This window comes from Rhinatrema bivittatum, chromosome 2, assembly GCF_901001135.1.
Source record: "Rhinatrema bivittatum chromosome 2, aRhiBiv1.1, whole genome shotgun sequence".
Classification (NCBI taxonomy): domain Eukaryota; kingdom Metazoa; phylum Chordata; class Amphibia; order Gymnophiona; family Rhinatrematidae; genus Rhinatrema; species Rhinatrema bivittatum.
This window is the reverse complement of record NC_042616.1, coordinates 663,969,815-663,996,087: the sequence shown is the minus strand read 5'-3', so window position 1 is coordinate 663,996,087 and position 26,273 is coordinate 663,969,815. Positions and strand designations below refer to the sequence as shown.

At 43.9% G+C, this 26,273-nt stretch overlaps 1 protein-coding gene across 1 annotated transcript in view; it reads left to right on the top strand.

Moving 5' to 3' along the window:
• Positions 1 to 5,035: 5,035 nt before the first annotated feature.
• SLCO5A1 (solute carrier organic anion transporter family member 5A1) overlaps positions 5,036 to 26,273 on the top strand; it is a 261,323-nt gene continuing 240,085 nt past the window's right edge. The window contains exons 1-2 of the mRNA XM_029591445.1: positions 5,036 to 5,293; positions 6,552 to 8,036. Of these exons, the coding sequence (XP_029447305.1) occupies positions 7,037 to 8,036 (1,000 nt within the window). The 5' untranslated portion in view covers positions 5,036 to 5,293; positions 6,552 to 7,036. The remainder of the gene's footprint in view (positions 5,294 to 6,551; positions 8,037 to 26,273) is intronic.

The following is a 26,273-nucleotide window of genomic DNA, read 5'->3' as shown; positions in this document are numbered from 1 at the left end:
CAACCCGTTTGGCTGCACAGAAACATGCCTATTGATATGAGGTCACTTATATGAGTACAAAAAATTCTGTTTCACCAATGGGTGCTGATGTTTAATGGATAATTAATGTGGATACACAGTTCTTTTTATAGTGAGTCTTTAAGTAATTCATTTTAAATTATTACAGAAAAAAGTTATTACTTAAAGTTGCAGAATTTTAAATATTTTGAGCACAATTTCCCTAAAAATTCACTGTAAGAGTGTCCCTTCCACATACACACATCCTCATACAGACTCCCTCACTCTCTCGCACACACACACACATATCCCCTCATACAGGGCCCTCTCTCTTGCATACACATCCACACAAGCTCCCTTTCTCTTTCACACATACATCCACACACGGGCTACCTATGTCTCTTTCTCACGCAGCCCTTCACGCAGGCTCTGTCTCACACATACACAATCTCTTCACACAGGCTAGCACCCTCATATACACACAATCCCTTTTTCATACACACGAGCTCCCAATCTCTTACACACATACACACTCCTTTACAATCTCCTCATATAGGCTCCCTCTCTCTGAAAGCCACACTCAAGCATGCCCCCAGGCCCCCTCTCTTACCTCCCATGCTCTCTCTCATACCCTCCTGCTCTCTGTCACCCTCCCCTCATATAGGCTCCCTCTCTGAAACCCACACTCAAGCATCCCCCCACTCCCCCTCTTACCAACCAAGCTATCTCTCACCCTCCCCCACACCCCCTCTCCTCATACAGGCTCCCTCTCTGAAACCCACACTCAAGCATCCCCCCGCTCCCCCTCTTACCAACCAAGCTGTCTCTCACCTTCCCCCACTCCTCTCTCACACACACGTTCTCTCTCACCGGCATCCCCCTCCCCTCATATAGCTCATATAGGCTCCCTCTCTGAAACCCACACTCAAGCATCCCCCCCACTCCCCCTCTTACCAACCAACCTCTCACCCTCCCTCACTCCTCTCTCACACACACGTTCTCTCTCACCGGCATCCCCCTCCCCTCATATAAGCTCCCTCTCTCTGAAACCCACACTCAAGCATCCCCCCAGCCCCCTCTCTTACCTCCCATGCTCTGTCTCACACCCTCCTGCTCTCTGTCACCCTCCCCTCCCCCACACCCCCTCTCCTCATATAGGCTCCCTCTCTGAAACCCACACTCAAGCATCCCCCCACTCCCCCTCTTACCAACCAAGCTGTCTCTCACCCTCCCCCACTCCTCTCTCACACACACGTTCTCTCTCACCAGCATCCCCCTCCCCTCATATAGCTCATATAGGCTCCCTCTCTCTGAAACCCACACTCAAGCATCCTCCCAGCCCCCTCTCTTACCTCCCATGCTCTGTCTCACACCCTCCTGCTCTCTGTCACCCTCCCCTCCCCCACACACCCTCTCCTCATATAGGCTCCCTTTCTGAAACCCACACTCAAGCATCCTCCCAACCCCCCTCTCTTACCTCCCATGCTCTCTTTCACACCCTCCTGCTGTCACCCTCCCCCACACCCCTCTCCTCATATAGGCTCCCTCTCTGAAACCCACACTCAAGCATCCCCCCACTCCCCCTCTTACCAACCAAGCAGTCTCTCACCCTCCCCCACACCTCTCTCACACACACATTCTCTCTCACCGGCATCCCCCCACCCACCCTCTCTTATCTCCCATGCTCTCTCTCACATCCTCCTGCTCTCTCACCCTCCCCTCTCTGACACACATTCTCTCTCACATGCGAAGATGAAGGCCCGACGCGCCGTTCACGGTGAAAAGGGAAGGACCCTGTGTACCGCGGGATGTGCTCCATTCGCGGCGAAGATGAAAGCCCGTCGTGCCGTTCGTGGCACACGGGGGCCTTCCCTTTTCGCCGCAAACGGTGTGCCGGGCCTTCATCTTCGCCACGAATGGAGCATGTCCCATGTGCTGCGGGACGCGCTCAGGTCGCAGCATGCCGGGGTCTCCTCTGCTATTTTCTGCGCAGAATTTGGCAATTCTGCACAGCAAATGACATTTCTGCGCAGGGGGCATTTCTGCGCGGGGGGGGGGGGGAATTCTGCGCAAATTCTGCACAATTCTGCGCTCTGCAGTAGTGCAGAATTCTCCCAGGAGTAAAATATTTCCCCTCCTCTTAGCACCTTAAAAGCTTAGGAATGCCTGGCTAGTTAAAAGTCTGTTTACATAATTGCTCAACCTGAGAGATTAACACTTGGAAAAACTAGCTGACATGACCACTGAGGGATAGTGAGAGCCAACCAGGGCAAGGGAGAGAATGAAAAAGCAGACTGAAATTAAAGGGTTTTGTAGCTATTGCCCTGAAGACTCACAAAGGAGCCAATGCTGAGCACACTGTATAACCCACACTGTATAACCCGCAGTCAGACGCGGGTTAAATAGGCGCTAATCCACCCCCTAATGCAATAGGCAGATTAGTGCCTATTTAACATGCGTCCGACGCGGAATGAATGGGATAGCACGCTCATCACATGCAAACACATATGAATGAGACTATTACTCATTCACTCCAATGCAAAAAAATAAATGTGCGTCTCAGATGCACATTTATCGCTCAGCTATTAGCGCCTGCCTGGAGCAGGCAGTAATAGCTGAGCGCATTGAAAAGAAGTACAGAAAAGCAGAAAAAGTTTAAAAAAAAACCTCCTCAGCTGGCCGCATTGAAGACTGATGCTGATATGCTCAGCGTCGGTTTTCATAACTGCAGTCCACTATAACCGGCAGAATGCCGGTAACCGTGGGTTGCGTTAGCAAGGAGGTGCTAAGGTCGCGCAAGCGACCCTAGCGCCTCCTTGCTAACACGACCCCCTAATTACAATATAGCATGGTGCCCCCCCTTATGGGCGCCATGCGCACATTAAGAAAGTGGGCACTGACTTTTCAGCGCCCGCTTTCCGCGCTTTTTATTGCATCGGCCCCAAAGGATGGGGTAAGGACTGAGGACAGGGTAAGGGGCTATCACAATGCTAGGGCCCCCAAAAAATTACATTCTGTGGAACCATGATAACAGATGGTTGGCTACAGCGGTGAGTACTAGTAAGTGCCTGTGCCTTCTGAGCTGCCACTCTTATGCACTATGGGTCATGTGCACTCCTGCTGAGAATCCTTAGAATGGGGAGTGAGAACAATAAAGGAGACATTTTTTGCCTCTCCTTCACTGCACCAGCACTTTCCGCATGGCTTAATTTAGTCCTGGGGAAGCTTGGCTGTCTGAGTAGCTTCTCTTCCTTTTCTTGGCGGCCTAGATCTAAGTTCCCTTACCTTCTACTACCAGTATCACTGCTATCAGAGCTGGCCTTCGCCTGGAATGAGGTGGGGGGCAGTAATGAAATACAAGCCTTTATGGGGAAAGTCTGTGGGTAATTTTTACCTGCAGGTTTTGCATCAACTTTCAAAGCAAAAGCACGTACATTCTTTTATTCATGTATTTAACATTTTTCTATACCACCTTTTCAATCAAAAGAATGATCGAAGTGGTGTACAGCTTAAAACATAAAATATAATAGCCACATAATAAAACAAAAAATAAAAGTATTAATAAAACAGAATAAAAAACAGCAAAAAAAAGTGTAAGACTGGCTAACCAAAATAATAAAGCATCCTATGTAGTTGGAGATCTAAAAGTGTAACAGATAATGGAGGAACTCATTCCACTAAATATTCTGGAAAAGCCCCATTGCACCTTCTTGTGAAAGGTGAGGTCATTTCTTTCCTAATTTCAACTAGCTGCTTTTTCCACAATGTGGGCATGACAGAAAAAAACTCTTGCCCTAATTGAGATTCCTGCACTCCCTTAGATGAGGATAACTGCAGCCCTGAACATCTTCTAGGGGCAGCCCTGAGCATCTTTCAGTGGATGGGGAGAGAAAAAAGGGGTAGAATAGGCAGGGAACAGTGATAAAGATAAGCAAAGGATATGGAGAAAAGAGATATGAAAAAAAAAATAACTGAGATGAGAAAACTTTGAAAATAAGAAGGGATGAGGAGAGAGATAAAAAATGTTGAAGATCAAGAAAAGCAGGAACAAGGCGAAACAGGATAAGTCAAACCAGAAATATAAAAAGGTTGAAAAAGTTAATTTCAATGTTGTTGATTTCTGGGATATATATATATATATATTTTGCCTAGTGTTAATTTCATCTATGGATGATGAGAAAAAATGTTCAATACACCTGGCCCTTTGTGTTTTGCCCGTCTCTAGTGTGGAGACGCGGGTAGGCAGGTGCGTGTGGAGCCTTAGCGTGTGGTTTACGTAGCGGCTAGTGTTTTCCTCTTTCAGAGTTGGCAACCTTATAGCCCAACAGAGTTCAAAAAAGGGCTAAAAGAGAGCTCTCTTCCAGACAAAGAGTGACAAGGACGTTACTCCAGACCTCTCCATGCTCAGGTCTCCTGTTTGTTTTGTCCGTGAAATTCCCGATCATCACATTTTAATGCCGTTGACCCAGACTGCCCTCTGCTTTCCGCTAGCTCTTGTGCCTGTCAGCATCGACCTCGAGCCCCCGAATACATATCCGGCAAATCTCATTGGTCAGTGAATCACACTGCGAAAATCTCTCTTCCTCAGTTGGAACCGAGTCGCCGGCATAAAGCTGGTCACAAAGAGCACAAACCTACCGGACACCCTTAGGCTTTGCTTTCTTTTTCCCCGCAGCCAAGCCAAGCCTGTGCTCCCCCCCAGCTAATAACTCGGCCAGCCCTAGAAGCCTCCAGCCCTGGAGCGGCTGCTGCGTTGCAACAACCGCTACCCCCCCCCCCCCCGACCTAGCTCCCCGCAGCAACAAAGCACCAATAGGGGGGGGGGGGGGAGACACTGCCGGCAGGTGGACAGCGATTGCGGGCGGGAGGCGGGGTAACTGCTCTTATTGGTCGTTCGGCCGCGGCTCGCGCAGGCAGGGCGCACTCTGATTGGCAGTTGGCCCTGCACCCGGCAAAGCGGGGCTGTGGGAGCGGCAGCAGCCTCTCTCCTTCGGATGGCAGCGGAGGGCAGGGAGGTGGGGCGGACCAGCCAGATGGAAGGGGCAGGGGCGGGGGCACAGTGAAGGGTACGAGAGCAGAGCGAGGGAGAGACCGGGTGACGGTGCTGAAAGGAAAGGAAGCCGGCCCGGCGGAGGCTTCTTTCATCGACTTGGCAGCTGGAGGTCGGCTCCTTAGACCATCCATCCCCCCACCCCCCCCCCCCAACCCAGGAGCCAACCGAAACGGAACCCGTCCGCGAGCGCTGCGGTGCCAGCTGCCCCTCCCCCAGCCGCCAACGCACGCCCACCCGCACCCGGTGAGTAACCGGCGCCCCCGGCCCCGTTCGCCGGAGGGCGGCTTTGTGCGCCCGCCTGCTCCCCAGCCTGCCCTGACTGGGGAAGGGATTCGTTGCGTGCCGCACCTGCCCGAACCGTTTCCTCCCGGCAGCTCGACACCGCGTGCTGTGCTGGCTACGGGGAGCGGGGATCGCCCTGGGCTTGCCGGTTTGCCTGAAGTGGGGAAGGGGGTGGCGGAAACAAAAGGGTCCTGGGGGGAAGGGAGGCTGAACTGCAGCCGGGCGGGATTTCGAGGCACCGGGGTTGTAGGGCAGCCCTTGCTATACAGCTTCTTTGTAAACAGCGCGATGATGTCTTCATTGTGTCAAGAAGCCACTGCAAGCCGGCGGAGTGGCAGGCAGATAGTTTCCCCCCCCCATGGATGTTTTTTTTTCTCTTCTCTCCTCGGAAGAGAAGTGCCGACTCAGCCTTCCTTAGGCTTTTTTTTCTTGCTAGAGATGTGGTTATCCGAGAGGTCATACTCTCCTCTCTCCCCACCCTCACTTTGCAGGCGATTCGCTGCTTGCTGTCTCTCCGCTGGCACCGCTTGACGTTCCTAATCTCAGTCCGGAGAAAGGAAACCAAGAGCAGGTGCAGCAGCCGCAGCCGCCGCTCCTGTTCTTTCCTCCAGACTCCGGTCCGCCGTGTCCCGGGCTATTTGGAATTGAAGATTTATTCTTGGGTGTTTATTTTTAGAAAGAAAGGAAGCTGGCATGTTGACCTTTTACTGTTCGCTGCCGTCTCGTTTTGCCTGGCACAATAAGAGTCTCCCCTTGAACCAGACACACTCGCGCGCACACACACACACACACACACCTCAGATCATTATTTATAGCTTTAGATATTTGGATGGAAATAAAGAAAATAATGTGTGATTTTCATATACTTTTCTCATGCATTCCTACTATTCTTCATAATCCCTTTACTTCAGTATAGTCGAAGTAAGATGACTTTCATGAGCGAGCTGATTGCAAATGCAAAAAATCTCACTATATTTAAGTGAGAATGGATGGATTTCTTTCAAGTAATTATATGTCGCTAAAATAGTTTTATGCAGTGTGTCTGTGGTGTGAAGAGCTGAGTGAGTTGTTGCCTAACAATAATAGGGAATTCGGTAAATCACTTTCCCTTGACTGTCTTGTTCTTGGTTTGAGGTTAGGGATAAAGTTAGGGATGCTGGGGGCGAGGGGCAACTGTTGACCTTCTGACTTCAACTTTCAGGCTCGCTGTCTTTTGCAGATTCAAGCACTTGTCATTGGAGAATTTCACCAGAGACAATTAGGATGACTGGAAACAGAGATGCAAAAGATGCTGGAGATAAAAGGATGGTACAGAAATGGCCCATGGATTTAAACCTTGTTTGAAAACACTACATTTTATTTTCCCTCTCTAACATCTCTGAGCATTCATCTGGATGGAGGGATTTCTGAAGGAAGAAGACAGGAACACCATCAAAGCTATGTGTATGTTTTCAAATCTGCTTTCAGAAGCTTTTAGGACAATCTTGTCCATAGAATCACATATAATGGAACAACAAAAAACAGTATTAGATTTCCTCTGAATATTTGTTATGCATTTTAATTCTGTTACCTCATGTCTAAAACAGTTCAGAATTCATGATGAGAAATCTTAACTTGCAAACTGGATTTTCAATCATGTTTATATTTTAACAATTGCACATATTGATCCACTGTTGTTTGTTGTGATCCAGACAAGTTTCAGTAATGGCTTTGGAGGATGATAGGATCCCTGCTCTTGTTTTAACTGGTCACTTGGAGGAACAACAGCAGGGGGAACAGGAACAGCCTAGTGAAGACTGTAATAATTGCAGGTCCAGGAGCTTGCCAGTGATAAATGGCTCGTGTAGAACTGCTGTTGGTGAATCAAAAACAAAAGTGATAGATACAACACAAACATCATTTATTGCAGCAGAAAGGAATGTCTTTTACAGTGTCCAAGATGATTCTGATCCACGGTGTGCCATTGCTGTAGGTACATTACCTTTGAATAAAGCTGTCTCATCTAGGACTGTGCTGTCTCTAGCAGTATCCAGCTTTTTAATTAGTGGCAACACAGAAGGGACAGATCCAAATGACACCAGTGAATGCCCAAGAAAAGGAATTTCTCCAGCTTCTACATTGATTACAATTACAGGTAGAAAATACCTACGTGTTGTTTTGACAGATTCCCGTTGTTTCTTGGTTTGTATGTCCTTGTTGACTTTCATACAGTCCTTAATGGTATCGGGTTATCTGAGCAGTGTCATCACCACAATTGAAAGGAGATACAGTTTGAAGAGCTCTGAGGCCGGGCTGCTGGTCAGCTGTTTTGATATTGGCAGCCTAGTGGTGGTGGTTTTCATCAGTTACATCGGTGGTCGGGGGAGAAGGCCTCGCTGGCTTGCTGTAGGTGGATTTTTCATTGCTCTTGGAGCAGCCATTTTTTCTTTACCTCATTTCATTTCTCCACCATATCAGATCCAAGAGTTGAACTCCTCAGTCTCTGATGATGGTTTATGTATGAATGGCAATAACACTGCCAAAGACCATTTGGAGTCGTCCTCAGTGTGCCCAAGTGACTCAGGTGGAAAAGATCACTCACTTTATGTTGTTTTATTCATTTGTGCTCAAATCCTCATTGGCATGGGCTCCACACCTATCTATACATTGGGACCAACCTACTTAGATGACAATGTCAAGAAGGAAAATGCATCATTATATCTAGGTAAGAGGGATATTTTAACATTTTATGTGTGATCACTGTAATTGAAGTCTGATATAACTGCTTGAATTAAAATCCCGGTTTCAGTTAATTTAATGTGATCTTCAAGTGGGAAAATGGGATATAACTGAATGCAAAATGACTCTGGTTAATTATTAAGGGACCTGCCATCTGCAGATATGATTCTGCTGTTTAATAATGCCCACAGTCCTAAAAGAATCATCTCATATATGCGGGCATTTTTCACTGTGGCTAAACTGTAAAAATGCAATTTTTTTTGATCCAGCAGTTTGCTTCTGTTCTTTTTTTGTTATAAATTTATTTATTTATTTAAGTTCTTTTAATATACCGATGCTCAAGACAAGTCTTATCGTACCAGTTTACAATGAACTAGGGGAGAACCAATTAACACAGCAGGCGTAAAAAAGTTACAATAAAACAGGGAATGAAGAACTTGGTCATTAGAAAATGAGGGATAGATTAAACAGTAGAAACAATGAGTAGAGAGCAGTTGATTAGATAATAGAGCATGTACATTCCTTTAGTGGTTCAGATATCAAAAGTTAATTGAATGATCAGTTACTGGCATAATAAGATAATAGTAAGAACAGATTACTATTATCTTATTAAATGAAATGGAATGGAAGTACAGGGCTGGAGTCTGACTCCATGAGCCTTCATTTACAACTACTCAGGGATTTTCCCCTTATTTTTATATCCCCTCCCAGCTTGCTTTTAATCACAGCAGTGATGTTCCTGGGCCAGGGACCATGCATCAGGGCTCCTTTTGGAATCCTGAAATCATTGGCATTGAATCTAGGCAGCAGGTATCAGTTTTATGCAGTGACCATGACTCCCCACCCTTATGTCCCAATAGGGGCTGTTAATACTGCTTCTGCAGCATCCCCACCTCCAGGGGAACAGAAGACCTGACTTTGAACTGGGGACCTTCCACATGGCAATGCACAGGACTTGTCACCAGGCTGACCCAAAGTGTGATTTTTAACCATTCAGATAAGCAGATATGACCTGCACGTTATGAGACAGCCTCAAGTAGGCAACCTGTGGTTTAACTTTTACAGGCCTAATTTAAAGTCTGTGATCATACTTATTTTTTCTGAAAAAGCACTTCAGAATTTATAAGAAAATGTAGACTAAAATAGCACTCCAATCACATTTACTTATTGGTATTGATATAGCTGCTTCTATCAAACTAAAAATTAATTACCTATTACCCTGTATCAGATAGGACACTGGTTCAGAAGTTTATATTTGTGACTAGTATCACTATTGTTCTAATTTTAACGGATTTCAAAATAACTTACGAGCAGAGTTGAAAAATTATTTGGAAAACCTGAGCAGCAGACAAAAATCTTTTAGAAACTAGGAACATTTTTTCCTTTTATTTTACTCTTATTTTTCGCTCTGTGCTAGGCATCAGGAGGCATTAAGCGCAGAGAGGCACTAAGTGCCTCTTGATTTTTTTTCAGCCCAGCAAAAGAATAACTTTTTAAACTGATCACCTGCAATATCCTTGATAGTAGCCATATTGAGAAGAGTGTTACAGATTACATTGCACATCTATATCCTGTTTGTTCATGTAGAGTGTATCTTTTGTGCATTTTTTGACATTTGTGATATCGCTGATATTAAGAACTACTTCATATCATTTCTGTAATGCTAAGGGATGTATGCAGCTCTCTACATGAGAGACAATCCCTGTTCTGTGGAGCTTACTATTTAGTCAAGACAAAAGACTTTTTAGGAAATTCATTTTATTATATAGAAAACATACTTAAAGTCAATAAGACTATGATGAGGGAGAATCATTGATTATGATTTTTAAAGTATCCTAAAAAGGTAGGTTTTTATACAGGATTTGACTGTTACCAGAGATCGATCTAACACATGGGATGCATTGGCAGTATTTTACTGTTAGGGATGAAGGTGGTTTAATTAAACTTCAAGCAATAAGTTAAAAGTACAATTTTATTTTCAGTTTGAGGGCAAGGGCAACTATTTGATGTGTACTTTTGAAAACCTGGATGGCATATGCAGTTTTCCTATATTTAGCAAATATATTAAACACAACTATGAAATACCAATTGAATTATTGACTCTTGTTAGATAGCAGTGGTTAAGAGTTTTATTTTTCCTTAAAATCTTCATAAACAACTTTTAAAATATACAAAGTTAAATGATCGGATTTTGGCAGACTTATGAATAACATTAAAGGCTGAGTGTGATGCTAGAATCTAGTTGGGGTTTCTATTCCTTCTCTTCCTCTGGAGTGCACATATGATTTTCCTGTGTGGATATTGTCTACATCCAAATATAGCCCTAGATTCCTGAAAATGCTATAAATATAACGGAAATAATGCCTGCGATAAATAAATATTGCAACCCATGGCACATTTTATTTTTTACGCACACAGTATATTACACGCACAACAAGAGAGAGGCACCTTTCATTGATGCAAATGATAGAAATTCATCAAATTTGTATCAAACCCACCCCACTTACTCTCTTGCATTCCACACGATATTTATCGCATGCACTAAGGCCTTATCGCACACTTTAGGGCCCTAACACATTTTGATGAATGACCCGGATAGTTAGTAAACTATTTTAGAGTGAAGAATAATCTCAATTTATCTCTGATATAGCAACACCTCTGGCCTATATTTTTATGATTGTGAAAGTGAATTTTGTTGATTTATTTGAACTGTGAAATTAAAATCGATTTTGGTACATACCCTTGTAATTGTCAGAATACTAATGTTAATCCCATCATTGTATACTTGACAATATTTTTAATTGTAATAAGACCAGTTACTCTTTTAAGGTTTTTTTTTGTATACTATTAACATCAAAAACTATTTTAAAACAGCTGCGGCAATAGATATTAAAAAAAACCAAAAACCCTCAATGTAAACACACCAAAATAATTTGACTTGACTCTGAAGAAGTTTCTGTATCTTTTGCCTTTTAGTATTTTCATGTTAGTTTGTAAAACATACTTATTTCTGCAGTGCAGTGAATCCCTTTTTCCTCGTTATTATTCAGTCAGTGGGAACTTGTATTCTATATTGTAAACTTGGAAAATTAGATGAATTAACTGCCAATTATATTTAAAGAGTAAAGAGAGATGTTTTCAATTGTCTGTTTGTATATCTACCTTTTAGGGTTAGATATACAAACAGATTTAAAGTTACCCAGTTAAAATAACCCAGGTAGCTTTAACTGGTAATATAATGGCAAACTTAGGCCTGGATTTATCAAAATGCACTAAATATTGCATGTGATAGGAAAATGGGTGTGTTTTATGGTAATAGGCAGTTTATTGCAATTTGTGCTAATACCTATGTGAAGTACTATCTTAGTGTAAATTGCGATAACTTTTTCACACTTTGAGATAAGAGCCAGAATTGATGTACTTCCTACATGCAACCACTGGGGGGGGGGACGGGACACACACCATGTTTATTAGGTGTAAGCTCCCTCAGGGCCCTCCTGAGGGGAGGGGGGGGGGAAGGGGAAAGAGAGAGAGTGAGCTCCTAGCCATAATGCTCTCACACTAGGTTAGTATTTATATCTCTATGAGAGGCCCACCTAGTCACTCAAGGTGAGGTTTAGGTATTAGTGTAGGGGTTAGGGACCACTTTGACATTCAATGTGAGACTTACGAACAGAACAGTGCTCTCATGTGAAGATTTGATGATCTTCGGAGTGATGGACTCTATCTGGGTAACATCAAGCTGGGTTGAGAGAATATTGCACAAATCTCATCTTTGGCTGAGTTTCCTCACTCCGAAGATCATCAAATCTTCACAAGAGAGCACTGTTCTGTTTGTATGTCTCACTTTGAATGTCAAAGTGGCCCCTAACCCCTACACTAATACCTAAACCTCACCTCGAGTGACTAGGTGGGCCTCCCATAGAGAGAAAAATACCGATCTAGTGTGAGGGCATTATGGCTAGACAGTCTCCCCCTCCCCCCCCCCCCCCCCTCTCTCTCTCTCTGCCCTATCGCATGGCTTTACACAAATGAAAAAGGTGTAGTTAAAGCTGTGCAATACAGCTTCCCATGTGGCCAAAATTCCTGCCCCAACATCCTCCCCTTTTTCTCATTTGCATAGCACCAAACATTATGGTGCTTTCGCATGCGTTAGGCGTTTTTTGCATGCGAAAACGCCATATAGCACTTTGATAAATGACCCCCTTAACTGGTTAAATGCTACTGAATATCCTGGCCAAAGCTATTTAGTTAACTTGAACTAGATACCTTGCTGCATTGCTGACTGTTTTTCTCATGTTTTCACTTTTATGATTTATACGTTCATCTTGTACCTGTTTAGAATACCTTGTGGTGAGGTGGGTAATCAATATTTTAAGAGGTTGATATTCAGCTATGAAGCATGTAATTAAATTAACTGGATATAGCTATCTGGCTAACAACGGGGATATTCAGTGATGCAGCCACGCCGCTGAATATTCCCGGCTATCTTAAAGTTATCTGGATAGGTATATCCAGCTAACTTTAGGACAGCTCTATGGCACGAACAGTGTTAGCTACATAAGTTATTCGGCTAACTCCGAATATTGGAGTTAGCCATATAACTTATGCGACTAACTCTGGCCCGCCCAGAAATGCCTCTTGTCTGCCCCGTAACACTCCTGACTTATGCGGCTAAATTCTTGCCCCATAAGCTATTTACGGCTTGAATTTAGCCGCATACAGCTTTAAATATAGCCGGCTAGCCATTTAGACAGATAACTTTACAGTTTTCTATCTTAAACGGCTTTTGAATTTCAACCTCTAAGTAAATATAGATTTTTATAAAACAGCACTGGAAACAGTTAACAAATTCTAATATTGTGAATGCTGTACCTTGCTCAGGGATGTTTAGAATTGAATGTGTAATAAATGTAATTAATTAAATAAATTCTTTGAAGTCATGATGAAATCCATAAGTATTATTGGATGGCTGAAGTATTTTATTATGCATAGGTCGATAAAGTTTAGGGTTTTCATCGTGCAAGTATTTGAAATTACAGGATTGGCTTTCAGTTTTATGTTGTTGAAATGTTACTGAGTGGTTGCCCTGAGACACTTGCACTGCAGTTCTAAAGCTTTCCTGCAAGTCCTAAACTGTAAGGCACAAAATACTTGCAGGAGATTCATGCTGCTAATCAATGCACATATGCATCAAATTACTAGGAATGCCTCTTGTTTTTCTGTTAATAGCCTGTATTTTCAGAATAATGCCTCCAAATGGGTTAGTTCTACACATAGCAGGACAGGAATGAACCTAAGCCGGGTATGATCTCAGTCTCTCAAATTTACTGCTAATGCTTTTCTTAATACTTGCATTTTGTCAGAGAGCTGCTTCCTGAAGGTCATAGGATGTAATATGTACAGGCCACATATCAAGGTGCTCTTGGAAGTCCTTTTTAATTATGCCAGTGGGGGTCCAACACAGTTGGGTCTATTTCTCTGTCTTTCTGTCACATTTTCTTGCTCTCTATTTCATTTGGTACTCGAGGATATTTTGTCTCTTTATACATTGTAGAGTAATCACTTGCCACTGACACTTCTATTAGCAATGCCATTCTTGTGCTTTTTTCGTCTACCACAATGTTTGTTTTTCTTGCTTCAGGCTTTTTATCAGTTGGAATGAGACTGGCCCAAGTTATCACAACTTCTGCATTCTCAACATTTCTAGCAGGGTTGTGATTCCCAGTGTGGTTTTTTTTTTTTTTTGATACCATGATGTTAGTGTTGATACTGTTTCCAGCTATGACACCTTATTATGCCTTTCTGTATACAGACCCTCTGATATCAGCATGTCGCACCCAGTGATGAGATGTGTAACTGTTTCCAGTAATGTTTTACAGAATCTGCCTTTGTTTTAAAATATTTTTTTTCCTGCGGGCTCTGAACTATCTTGTCTGAGTCTGTCTTGTGCCATAGTTATCAATCTCTCATGTTTGGATTTACGTTGACCTCTCTTTAGCCATTCTTTAGGTTTTGATCTGTGTGTGATTGCTGAAGTAACTAAATATTTCTCACCTTATTTATGCTTTAGCCAATTTTTACCCTTGTTTACTGGTCTGATTCTTTAAAGAGTGTTTGCTTTTTCTTGTTTTGCAAATTCTATGGCTTCTTTCTGATGTGTGCTGGTAGATTCTCACTCATTCCTTTCTACTTGTTGGAATGCTTGGCCATGTTTCATTGTTGCTATTAGATATGGAAAGGAAAATAGAGACAAATCACCACAATCATACACAACAAGAAAAAGTGATAATGAAAAAAAGGATAAACCAAATTAATATCAATATACTTTAATACAAATACAAAAAACTGTCAATATTTGACATGGCCATGTTTCAGTGAATGCCTGCATCAGGGGTATAAAATATCCAGATCATTCATACATAAAAGAAACAGAGTAGAATCAGTGATAGAACACCTATAAAAAATAGAAATATATAATAAAAATATAGAAAATAACACTGTTAAAACAATTCATAACATATAGGGACCACAGATTTCTTTTGGGGATTGGTGTTTCTACCACATATTTATACTAATTGTCTACAATCCTTAAGTATTTGTGTGTTTTGCAATGTGTTCCAGAGTCAAAAGGGGAATAAATAATTCTGTATGGTGGTAGATGCATAGAAAATGAGGTAGTGAAGATGAGAATGTTGACGAAATTCAAAAGGGCATGGGCTAAACACTGTGGATCCTTACAAGCTAGAGGATGGAAATGAAAAATGGGGTTACCTATGTTAACTTTAGGTGCACCACTTCCACATGGGGGTAACCTGCACAGAGCGGCAGTTGCTACTACCCTTAACAGAAGACAAGGATATAACCTGCATGGAGTGGCAGTTACTGCCCTTAACAGTAGGCAGAAAATAACTTGCTTGGCTTGGCAGTTACCCTGTGCCTGCTGTTAAGAGTAGTAATCTGCATGCAGTGGTAGTTGCTACCAAAAACAACTTGCTGGGCAGACTGGATGGACCTTTTACTATGTATGGTATGAGGTTATATATGCTATCAGCTGTCTGAAAAAGACTGATAAACTAAAACGTAACAAATCACCAGGACCAGATGACATCCACTTTGGAATCCTAAAAGAAATCAAACATAAAATTGCAAACCTGTTAATAATAATTTTTAACTTTTCATTTAAGTCAGCCACTGTACCTGAAGATTGAAGGGTGGTCAATGTGACAGCAGATTTTAAAAATAAATCCAACAGTGGTCTGGAAAACTGTAGAATGGTTAGCTTGATATTGAGGCCAGACAAATGGTAGACACTAGTTCTTAAAAACTAAGTCACTGGCCATATAAATACAAATGGCTTAATGGGTAACAGTCAACACATTTTCAGCAGAGAGTCCTGCATATCTTTTTTAGATTTTTTTTAAAGGTATAAATCGGAGTGGCCTCGGAGGGAACTTTCCTTCCGGGCCCCCCACCTTCCCCTCCCTTCCCCTAACTAATTCCCCCCCTACCTTTATTTTACAAGTTATGCCTGCCCAAGACAGGCGTGGTCCGGGGGCTGGTCCAGAGGCCACGGCTATGCCCCCGGAATGCTCCCGATGATACGCCCCCCCCCCCAGGAAAGCCCCGGGACTTACACATGTCCCGGGGCTTGTGTGCGCCGCCGAGCCTATGCAAAATAGGCTCGGTGCGTGCAGGGGTGGAAGGGGCAGCTTTTCGGGGGTTATGCATGTATCTTACGCGCGTAACCCTTTGAAAATCTGCCCCATAGTGTATTTGGATTTTCAGAAGGCATTTGACAGCATAACCTTTATCTGTTGGTGGTGAGTTGGACTTGCTGGGAAAGAGCGCTTACATCTTGAGAAAAAATTCCTTGGAGGGTTAAACTATTACTGGCCATGTATATTGTGTACTACTGCATTACTGACCAGACAGGCATTTTGGGCTGCTGTTGAGAGAGAAAGACTGTAGAGGTATGTACAAACAGCACAGTTACCATCAGGGAAGATTTAATGTGATTTGGAGTGATGAAAGGTGAAAGAAGAGTAGATTTGTTCCATGTTCTCTCTAGTTAGCTTGATTGCAGCTCGGTAGAGAGTGCATCAAGCAAACCCAGCTCATCCCTCCAAACATCATCCCGAGTTCATAATGCCCCCTTTTTACAGTGGTATAAAAAATTAATATATAAATAAGCTTCCACAGAGAAGCGATCTCTTTCTCTCTCGTCTCTTCCCCTCCCTTTCCCGAACCACAATTCACAATAAAAGCGTTTTCTGCTGGCAATGCACAGCTAATGCAGGCACAACGCACCGGAAAAAGGTGTAGTTATTCCTGGCGTTAAAACCTGTGTTGCTATGCATTATTCTATCGCATGCCACACTAACTGAACCTCATTTCCATTTACTTCGCCCAAACAATTCCTACTTGAATAAAAATTAAAAATTTGCATACACAATTTGTGTTGCGGTATTTATTGCATGCGTTACAGTGTTATTAGGGCCCTAATGCCCGCGATAACGCCCTAACACGATTTGATAAATGACCCTCTTAGTAATCAAATTTAAAATCTTAGATTTAAAAGACACAAATTTTAAATCCCTTTAACTGAGACATATCCACTCCTTAATCAGCTTTTAAAACTTATCCCAACAAAACTAAGCTACAGACTGAAGTCCAGCAGCGAGATGAGGGCTATCCAGTCTTTTGCATGGAGCGCCACATGTATGATTCTGTTGATGAGAATTTATATTTGTTTATCCACTTCAAAGAGCTCCTGGCTCTTAAGAGAGTGAGCCTAATCTTTGGAGGCTAGAGTGGCAGATCTGGAGGTTATGATGCAGACAGAGGGTATATAGAGGAGACCTTCAGGTACATAGTAGAGTGGCCCCCAACTCTAGCCTTGTTGTGCTTTGGAGAAGCAAGGTCACCTGGGAGGTGATGGTCACTTTGGTATGGCAGTATCTCCAGTTGATACTTTATCCTCTTGTACTGAGGATGTTTCTGCAGAAGTATTGGCCAGATTTTTAAATCTACGCCCGATTTTATAATCGCCATGCGCATGTTATAAAATCCGGGGTCAACACGCGCAAGGGGGTGCGCACTTGTGCACCTTACATGTGCTGAGCCGCACAGCCTTCTTCCATTCCCTCCCACCCCCCCCCCCCCCTTACCGTTATCTGCTAAGTTGTGCCTGCCTCTGGGCAGGTGTAGGTTACATGTGCCGGCCGATGGCCGGCCCGCGATCCTGGGCACAGCGGCAAATGGCCGCTGTGCCTGGAGGCTCTGGCCCCGCCCACTCCCCACCCCTTTTTCAAGCCCCGGGACATGCGTGCGTCACGGGACTTGTGCGCGTCGCCGAGCCTATGCAAAATAGGCTCGGTGCGCGCAGGAGGGATTTAAAAGAGTTACGCACATAACCCTTTTAAAATCCGCTCCTATATGTGCAGCAACGAAGGGGTAGGATGGCTGGTTGTAATTTGTGATTTGATCAATAGAAATGACAGCTGGATAGCTGCTGAGTGTGAGGATCACTTGTTAACTTGTCTGCCTGATGTGAAGGTAGTGGATCTCATGCATTAGCTAGATAAGATTTTAGAGAGTGCTGGAGAGGAGCTGACTGTCATCGTACATGTGGGTACCAATGGCATAAGAAGGTTCTGGAGGCTAAGTTAGGTAGGAAATTGAAATCTATAACCTTCAAGGTTGCATTCTCAGAAATGCTCTCTGTTTCTCATGCAGGACTCCAGAGGGAGACTGAGCTCTGGAATTTCAATGATTGGATGAGACTATGGTTCAGGGCTTTAGATTTGTTAGGAAACTAGGGATCATTCTGGGAAAGGGGGTACCTATCCAAAAGGATGGGCTCCACCTTAACCAGCGTGGAAGGAGCCTGCTGGCACTAACATTTTAAAAAAGAGATAGCTTTTATACTAGACCATGGGAGAGAGTTGCTTAGAAGCGCGTGGTTTTGGAGGGAGGTATCTTTTGAGGAATATTGCAAAGCTGGGAAGTTAGAATATCCTGCACTCTGGAATTTCCTTCCTTCTGAGCTATGTTTTGACAGAAAGCACAGAGTCTTTCAAAAGTATGTTAAAAACATTTTTGTTTTGGCTTACTTAATGGTTGAGTTATCGTGCCCTTTTTCATTCAGGCTGGATGTGAGTATGTCTGTAATGTTATGGTTTATTTTGTAATTTTGTTTTTTTTTCTCTTATTAGTGTTTCTTTTGTATGCTGCTTAAGGCTTGTTGCTTAAGCATGTTATAAAAAAAATAAATCCAAGTAGAGAGGTTGTGATTTAAGACTGAAGTAGCCCAGAAGGATGTAGTTAAAGAACACACAGATGTGAATGACTACACTGCCTGAAGCAATTGATAAATAAGCAGGTTGTGAATACAAAGAAAATTAAAGGTACAAATAAAAAAACATTTTTTTAAATGACTGTATGTGAATGCCAAATGTCTGAATAGTAAGTTTGGTGAGTTAAACTATGGCATTATATGAAGATATAGACATTAACAAGCAGATTTTAAATTGCCAGCATGAGTAAAATACGTGAGTTATGTGCGTGGCCGGGCCTTGCGCACGCGCGTATGTTTAAAAATCTACCCCTGTGTGCATTTCAGAGACATGGTGGAAGGAGGATAACCAATAAGACACTGATACCAGGGTATCAATTATAATGAAGTGATAGGGCAGATTTAATTAAGGGTGGGGTGACACTATATGTAAAAGATGACATGGAGATAAGCATGATAAAAAATCCTGCAGGAAATGAAATGCACTGTGGATCTTTATAGATAGAAATTCCATGTGTGATGGCTAAGAGTATAGCAGGGAGTATATATTACCAGCCACCTGGCCAATATGAAGAAAAGGACTGAAATATGCTAGCTGAAATAAAACAAAACAAAACAAAACAACCCCAAATACATTTGGGAGCCCAAAAATAGTGAAGATTTTAGTTATCCCAGAATTGTTAATTTGGTCAGTGTTTCATTGGGACATGCTAGAAAGGTTAAGTTTCTAGATGCTATAAATGACTGCTTCATGGGGCACCTCATCCTAGAATTGATGAGGGGCAGCTGCTTTTAGTCCTCTGTGGAATGCATGACCTGGTGCAAGGGGTTACTGTGGTGGGTCCACTAAGCAGTATCGATCATAATGCAATAAAACTTGATATGATCACTGGAGAAAGGACATTAAGTAAAATTACTGTAGTAGCATATAATTTTAAAAAGGGAGACTGATAGAATGAGGAAATTAGAAAAGTGATTGCAAAGGTTAAATACTTGTATGAGGAATGGACACTAAAAAATACCATTTTAGAAACCCAGATAAAATGTATTCTATGCATTAAAAAAGGTCAAAGCTCCTTCCACCATGTTGCCACTTCTTATTTTTTGGGAGATAATATATATTAGAGACTAAAGGAATATTATCATTTGCATATCCCAAAACTTCACATAAACATATGGTTTCATTTCTTATTTATGGAATTTTCATTATATTAAAGAAAATATTATGCATGGTAAAGGAAAAGAAGAGTAAAACATTGACACTACCAACTGTGTACAATAGGAAATAAGCAATAACTCTTACAGTTCCAAAAGTCCACAAAGGCAGATCCCTTAACACAATTCAAGGAAAAATGTAAACATAAGAAAAAAGCAGTGTAAATATACGGAGATTATTTCATTGACAACACTCAAAATGATTATGGAGGAGAGTCAGAGAGAGACCCACCCCTGTAGATTGAGGAGGCACTTTATTACTAAGAAACAATGACAATTGAGAGAGAAGGTAAACATATGAGAGCTATTTGAATTTTATGAGACATTTGCATGGAAATTTGAGTAAAAACTGAGCTATCTGTAAGACTCTAGGTCTCATCAGTAAAAACTGCTTCCTCTTCTGGGTTTGTCTGGATAGACCCTGATGTTCAGATGGAAAAAAGATTCTAATCGATGTTTAAAGTATAAACGTAACACCCAGTCCTGGTCAGGTTGAAGGACAAACTAGACCACCATATTAGCTGCTTCAGTCAGGGCAGAGTCTGATGTCCCCAACAGTTCCAAAATATCCATCGTCTATATCAGAGCTTTCCAAACTGTGTGTCGGGACACGTTAGTGTGTCGCCTGCAGTGTGCAGGTGTGTCGCGCAAGCCCGGTCAACTCTGATGCGAGTTTGGGCTTTTTTTTTTCCTAGAGATTCACTTATTTTTTTTTTCAGTTTATGGGTTGCTTATTATTGGGTGATTTTTACTGTCAATCGCGTTTTTTGGGGGGGGCTTGGTGGGTGGAACGAGCCCAGCCATCCTTGCATTGGCTGCTGCTGCGGATGAGGCCTGGCCATGAGGAGTACTGACTGCAAGCAGCAGTGTCTGGTGATCATGGAAGGGAGTGAAGCACTTAACTGGCAACAATCAAAAAGACGAGGTACATGAGTGTGGGGGCCAGACATGTGCTGGGGGGAGAGAGATGAGTGAGTGGGGGGCAAACGTGCTGGGGGGGACAGACATGTGCTTGAGGGGGAGAGATATGAGTGTGTGGGGGCCAGACATGTGCTGGGGGGAGGAGAGATATGAGTGTGTGGGGGACAGACAATTTGTTTTATTATTGTTTCTCATAAATTATAACAATAACATGAATCTTGGAATATATATTTTTAATATAAATTTAAGGTTTTCATGAGATAGGTTGTGTTGTGAAACATTTTATTTATGTATATATTTAAGGAAACATACATAAATTGTCGAAATATGTTTCGTTCGTTTAACCTTTAACCTCTGGTTTACTAGTAGACTGAATTACTGTGTCCCGAAATTATGTTTGTCTAAAAAGTGTGTCACCAACATGAAAAGTTTGGAAAGCTCTGGTCTATATAATCAAGGGTTCCATTACTTGAGAACAGACAGGTGTTTCTGTATTTTTTTTAAAGGGAGGTAAATAATAAGATTTAGATATAGGATGAACCGCTTGCTCTGGGACCTTAATTATATCCATTAAATATTTTTTAACATATCTTTTGAAAAGAGATGTGGTAGTTTAGGAAAATTAATACATCGTAGATTTTTCCCACAAGACACATTTTCCAAACTTTCCAATTTATTCTGCAAAGACTAATTTTCTTTCATCAAAAGTTCCTGAGTAGTTTTTACTCGTTAACTTTCTAGTTTAATGACATCCATATTTTGGGCGTCAGATTAGAAGCTTCCAGAGATATTATTCTGGTATCATTTTCATTCATTTTCTCAACCAGGGGTTTAAGATGTGTGGTAACCAAAGCCCTTAAAGATTCAATTGCTTCCCATATTGTTTCCAAAGTAAATAATTTAGGTCTTACCAAAGACGATTAAGAAAGAAATTGTTGTGACTTCTCAAGCAGTGGGAGTCATCTCTGCCTGATGCTGGATAAACCCTCTGTCAGTGAGCTAGCAAACTCTGATGCAGAGTCTTCACCAGCCTTTGCTCCATCCTCCCTGGAAAGAACTGACCCTGCATGTGGTTGCGGGGAATCGGCGTAATCGACTCGTGCCCCCCCCCCACCCCCATCAGAACATCCGGGTTTCTAGCAGCGGCAGGATTCACTGGTGAAGTCCACTCGATCAGGGAAAGGGAGATGGAAAGGCCCAGGGGCGAGGCGGACACATTTTCTCTGGCCTCCATTTCCAAGGGCTGCACATCCGATCATACTCCATGAACAATGTGGTCGTTCTTTGGGCCCACAACGGGGTATCCATCAAGGCTGCAGGGTAAGACCTCTCTTTAGCCTGCCATTTTCACCCTGTATGTGGCAATGTAGAGGAAAAAAAAGGTAAGAGATATGAGACAGATCACGTTTCCAATACTGCTAGCACCATCTTGGATCCTCCTCATAAATATTTTTTTAAATATTTCATATGGAGAAAACAAATAAGTCATTGGGAAATTCAAGAAACAAAGGGGTAGATTTTAATACCTACTCACCCACTTCCATGCGCGCATGTTATAAAATTGGGGGTCAGCGCGTGCAAAGGTGTACACAATTGTATAACTTGTGTGCGCCAATGCCCATGCCCTTCCCCCTTCCCCTAACCTAAATCCCCCCCCCCCCAAATTTCTATTTTACCTCTTGGTTATGCTCGCCAGCACCCTGCCGGCTTGTGATCCTCCGACACAACGGAAAATGGCCGCTGTGCTGGGGGCCTTTATCCCCGCCCTGGGGCTTATGTGCGTTCCGGGGCTTTACTCGCATGGCCGGGCCTTTTCAAATTAGGCCCAGCGCGCGTAAGGCTTTTAAAAATCTGGCCCAAAGATTTTTCCCTCGAAAAATATTCTCAGTTTTTTCCATACAATTATAAGTAGCCATACTATCTTTAATATAGACAGATCTTAAAGCTTGTTCAGCAGACACCAATAACTTAACTTCAGATAATTCCTTCTCAACTGAACCCAACTGGGAATCATATTCTTGGCATTTTAACCTGGAATCCTCAGAAACCCATCCGCTCATTTAGAAGCAACAAGGATTTCTCTGTTCTTGATATAACTTTCCAAATATCTAATAAAGAAATATATTATTAGAGGCCAGAGATTCCACAGTCATATCATTCCCACAAATGTTATCCCTTCTCACTTCATTTGTTGATTCACAGGATAAATTATCTTCGACTTGGTGTCCAGAAGCAAGGCTTCTCCAAAGGTACCTCCATTGGAGACTTCAAAGGGGTAGAAAAGGTGACTGGATTCCACCCTCTGCTTGATGAAAGGTCAAAGCAGTCCCTATGACTTAAGGCTGTAAGGGGGTGAGTTAAAGCCAGCGCTCCAGATGTAGTTTAGCCCTCCTCTGAGGTGCCCAAAAATGTTGGGGTAGATACATGGATTATGTGGTGATCCATAGGACCAGTGGTAGATGACATAAATGCTGGAGCTTTGCCCTTTCTTAAAAGAAATAAGAAGAGTGTCAATGTGATTAATATAAAACTCCTTTTGTTATCTGGTATTGAAGCAAGTTTATCCACTTTTCTTGAATCTGTTGCAGTTGGACACTGCTGGAGAGATAGTGGACCCTTGGGCCGACCTACCTAGGGAGGCAGGGTAGGCCGGGAGGCGGAGCCACAAGCCGGAGGAGTTCACCCAGGAACCAGGGACCCCCCGGGAGGAGCCCGTAGGGTCCCGGGTCCTCGGGACTTGGAAGTGAGACAGAAAGTCCAGAGGCTGAGATAGGCGTAGACCGGGACCAGAGTGAGGAGAAAGGAAAGGAAGTCCAAGGTACCTGGAAGGCAGGGGACCGGCTGCACAGGGCCGAGGGCCGGCTGAAGGCAGGGCAGCGGGCGGCTGCGGAGTCTGTAGCAAATCAGAGTCTGAAGCAGGCTGTAGGCTGAAGCGGAGTCTGTAGCAAACCGGAGTCTGAAGCAGGCTGTAGGCTGAAGCGGAGTCTGTAGCAAACCGGAGTCTGAAGCAGGCTGTAGGCTGAAGCGGAGTCTGTAGCAAACCGGAGTCTGAAGCAGGCTGTAGGCTGAAGCGGAGTCGGAAGCAGGCCAGAGTCAGAGGCTGGCTGCAGGCTGAAGCGGAAGTCAGAAGCAAATCGGAGTCAGAGGCAGGCAGCGGGCTGAAGCGGAAGTCAGAAGCAAACCGGAGTCAGAAGCAGACAACATGAAGATCACCAGGAACGCAACTAAGAACAACTACGGAGTTGTGAACCTTGTTGCAAGGCGATGAGAGAGAGTTTGAGCGCCGGTTATATCGGGACTTGGGTGTGACGTCAGCAGCGTGGGGCCAGGCTTCCGGGAGCTGGGCGCTCAAGAGGGACGTCCTCGCGCGCGCGAGGCTGACGAGAAGCAGGCACGTAATGGCGGCCGCCACGTGGAGTAAGAGAAGCCCCCGGGGTCCGGAGCGGGCGGAACGCGGTGATCCCTGAAGCGGAGGTAGGCGGGCTTGGGCCCTAACAGAAGGGAAGCGGTTGGGACCGCAACAGAATCCTCATTGGATGATATAACTGTTAGAGCTACGCTCTTGGTGTCCATCTGTTTAAAGAGGGACAAGGAAATGGTATTTCGTAAACATTTTTAATTTGATGTTTTTTTACTATGATTGTTATATTGTGAACCACTTAGAAATTGGATAAGTGGTACATAAAGATTTTAAATAAATATTTTTCTTTTAAGCAGTTTCAATTTTGTGGTCAGAAAATTCACATTTTCTGTTGATAGCAGGGCTGAATTAGCCATGCTGTCTGGGAGAGTGCACACAACTGGAGTAGGTGGAGTTTTCCTCAGTGAGTCACAGAGCTTTGACTCTGTGCGGCTGCGCGGTCGTCTTCCTGTTCGAACATCCATTTTCCCAGTCTCTTTTTTTTTTTCTGCGAGCCATTCGCATGTAGGGTTTTTTCCTCACACTTTTTTCTAACTTTTTCAAATTTTTGCTACTGCGATGGCTCCGAAGCCATTGGGGTTCAAATACTGCCAATGTGGCAAAGTTATATCCATCACAGATTTGCCTCTGGCCGGACCATGACCAAGCGTCTTGCTGACACTGTGGTCGGATGTCCCCCTGGGCGCAGCGTCAGTGTGCCGAAAAAATGGCGTGGCTTTGATCGGGCTCCTATGCCCCGACACAGTCGACACACTCCTTGCCAGGACTGGCGAAGCAGAAGACGTCGACGAAAAGGGCCTCCTCACTTGGCTCATAGGACCCCCTCTGCGCTGCGCCGGGCCCAGGTTAGATCAACCTCCAGCACCCAATAAAAGATTCCAGGCACCGACTGAGTTGCCTCCACGGGAGAAAAGACCCTCAGATGTGTCAAGCGGGACTCAGGGACCTTTCCCGACCATTTGCGCCCTTCGGTGCCGAAGAGGTTGAAGCGTTCAATGCAACCGGAGTGTCCGAAGCCTGCGGTGCACTCGATGCACTCCCACCGCATGGTGCACAAGAAGCGTCTGCATTCAATGCACACCACGATGCATGCGACGGTGACGGCACAGTCTAGCCATAAAGACCACTCATCGCGTCCTAAGCAGTCGGAACAGGCCAAGCATGCCACTCAGAGTCCCACATCCACTCATTCTGAGCACTCTGGTCACTCCATTCAACCTAAGCAACTACAAGAAAGCCCTGACGTGGATGTAGAACTCCTGTTGAACCCAGATTCCACATCATCGAGATGTCCATCAGGAAGTGGAGACTCATCTTCGGGGTCCTGAAGAAAGAAGTTGTCTCTTCAGATGCAGGTTCTGCTCCGATAGAGACATAGACCATCTCCTATCATTCCACGGGTCCTCAATTGAAGTGCACTGATGAGCAGGATATACTTCTCGCAGCACTACCTGCAAGACCCCCATCAAATGTTGCTCAGATGCCTCCGCAACCAGGTAATCTGGCATCTCGGGCCATGCTGTAGATTTCACAGGCCCTAAGTTCCTTTTTTGAGGATCTGGAATCTATGTAAGCGGGGTCCAAACCACCGGTGACGTCTCCAGCAGCTTCACTGACGACGACCTCTCCTAGACCAACTGACACAGCCAACTTTCCATCTCTGGCTCCAGTGCCTCCACTAAGCCCAGATTTGCCAATCTCATCCACATCATCTCCGAGTTCCTCTACAGACATGCCCTCAGATCCACCAGAGGGAATACCCGAACCATATTCGCCACCAGAAGATCTGTCCTATGCGAAGGTCATTGAAAAAGTGGGAAATCTACTTAACGTGGAGACCGGGAAAATTCCAGATCCACGGGCCCGAGGTGCTGGGTAGATTAAAAATCTTTGAGATGCCACCAAAACCGACTGCTTTACCATCCCATCCAGTTTTGGATGGAGTCCTCCTCAAGATGTGGGAAACCCCTTTTTCAACCATGGCCGCGTCACGAAAGACGGATCTGAAATTTTGAATGAGGAACTCGCCCATCTATGACTCTACCCAATTACCCCACAAATCTATTGTGGTAGAGTCTGTATTGGCAAAGACAAAATGATCGAAGCTTCACACGAATGCACCTCTCAGTAAGGATCTGTTGTTATTACGTGTGTTTTAGTGGATCCTTGGGTGCTGTGGAGATAACCACGCCCATGGGGAGGAGCCCAATGAGGAGCCACAGCACTGGGCTAGACTCTATACACAAAACACCGGAATTGAACTCTTTTATTATACAGCTTGAAGATAGCCACCAGGTGGCAGTGGTGAGTTGTAGTCTCAGGGACCTCGGCAGAGGGAGCCCTTCTCTCCTAGGTGATGTCAGGAGGTT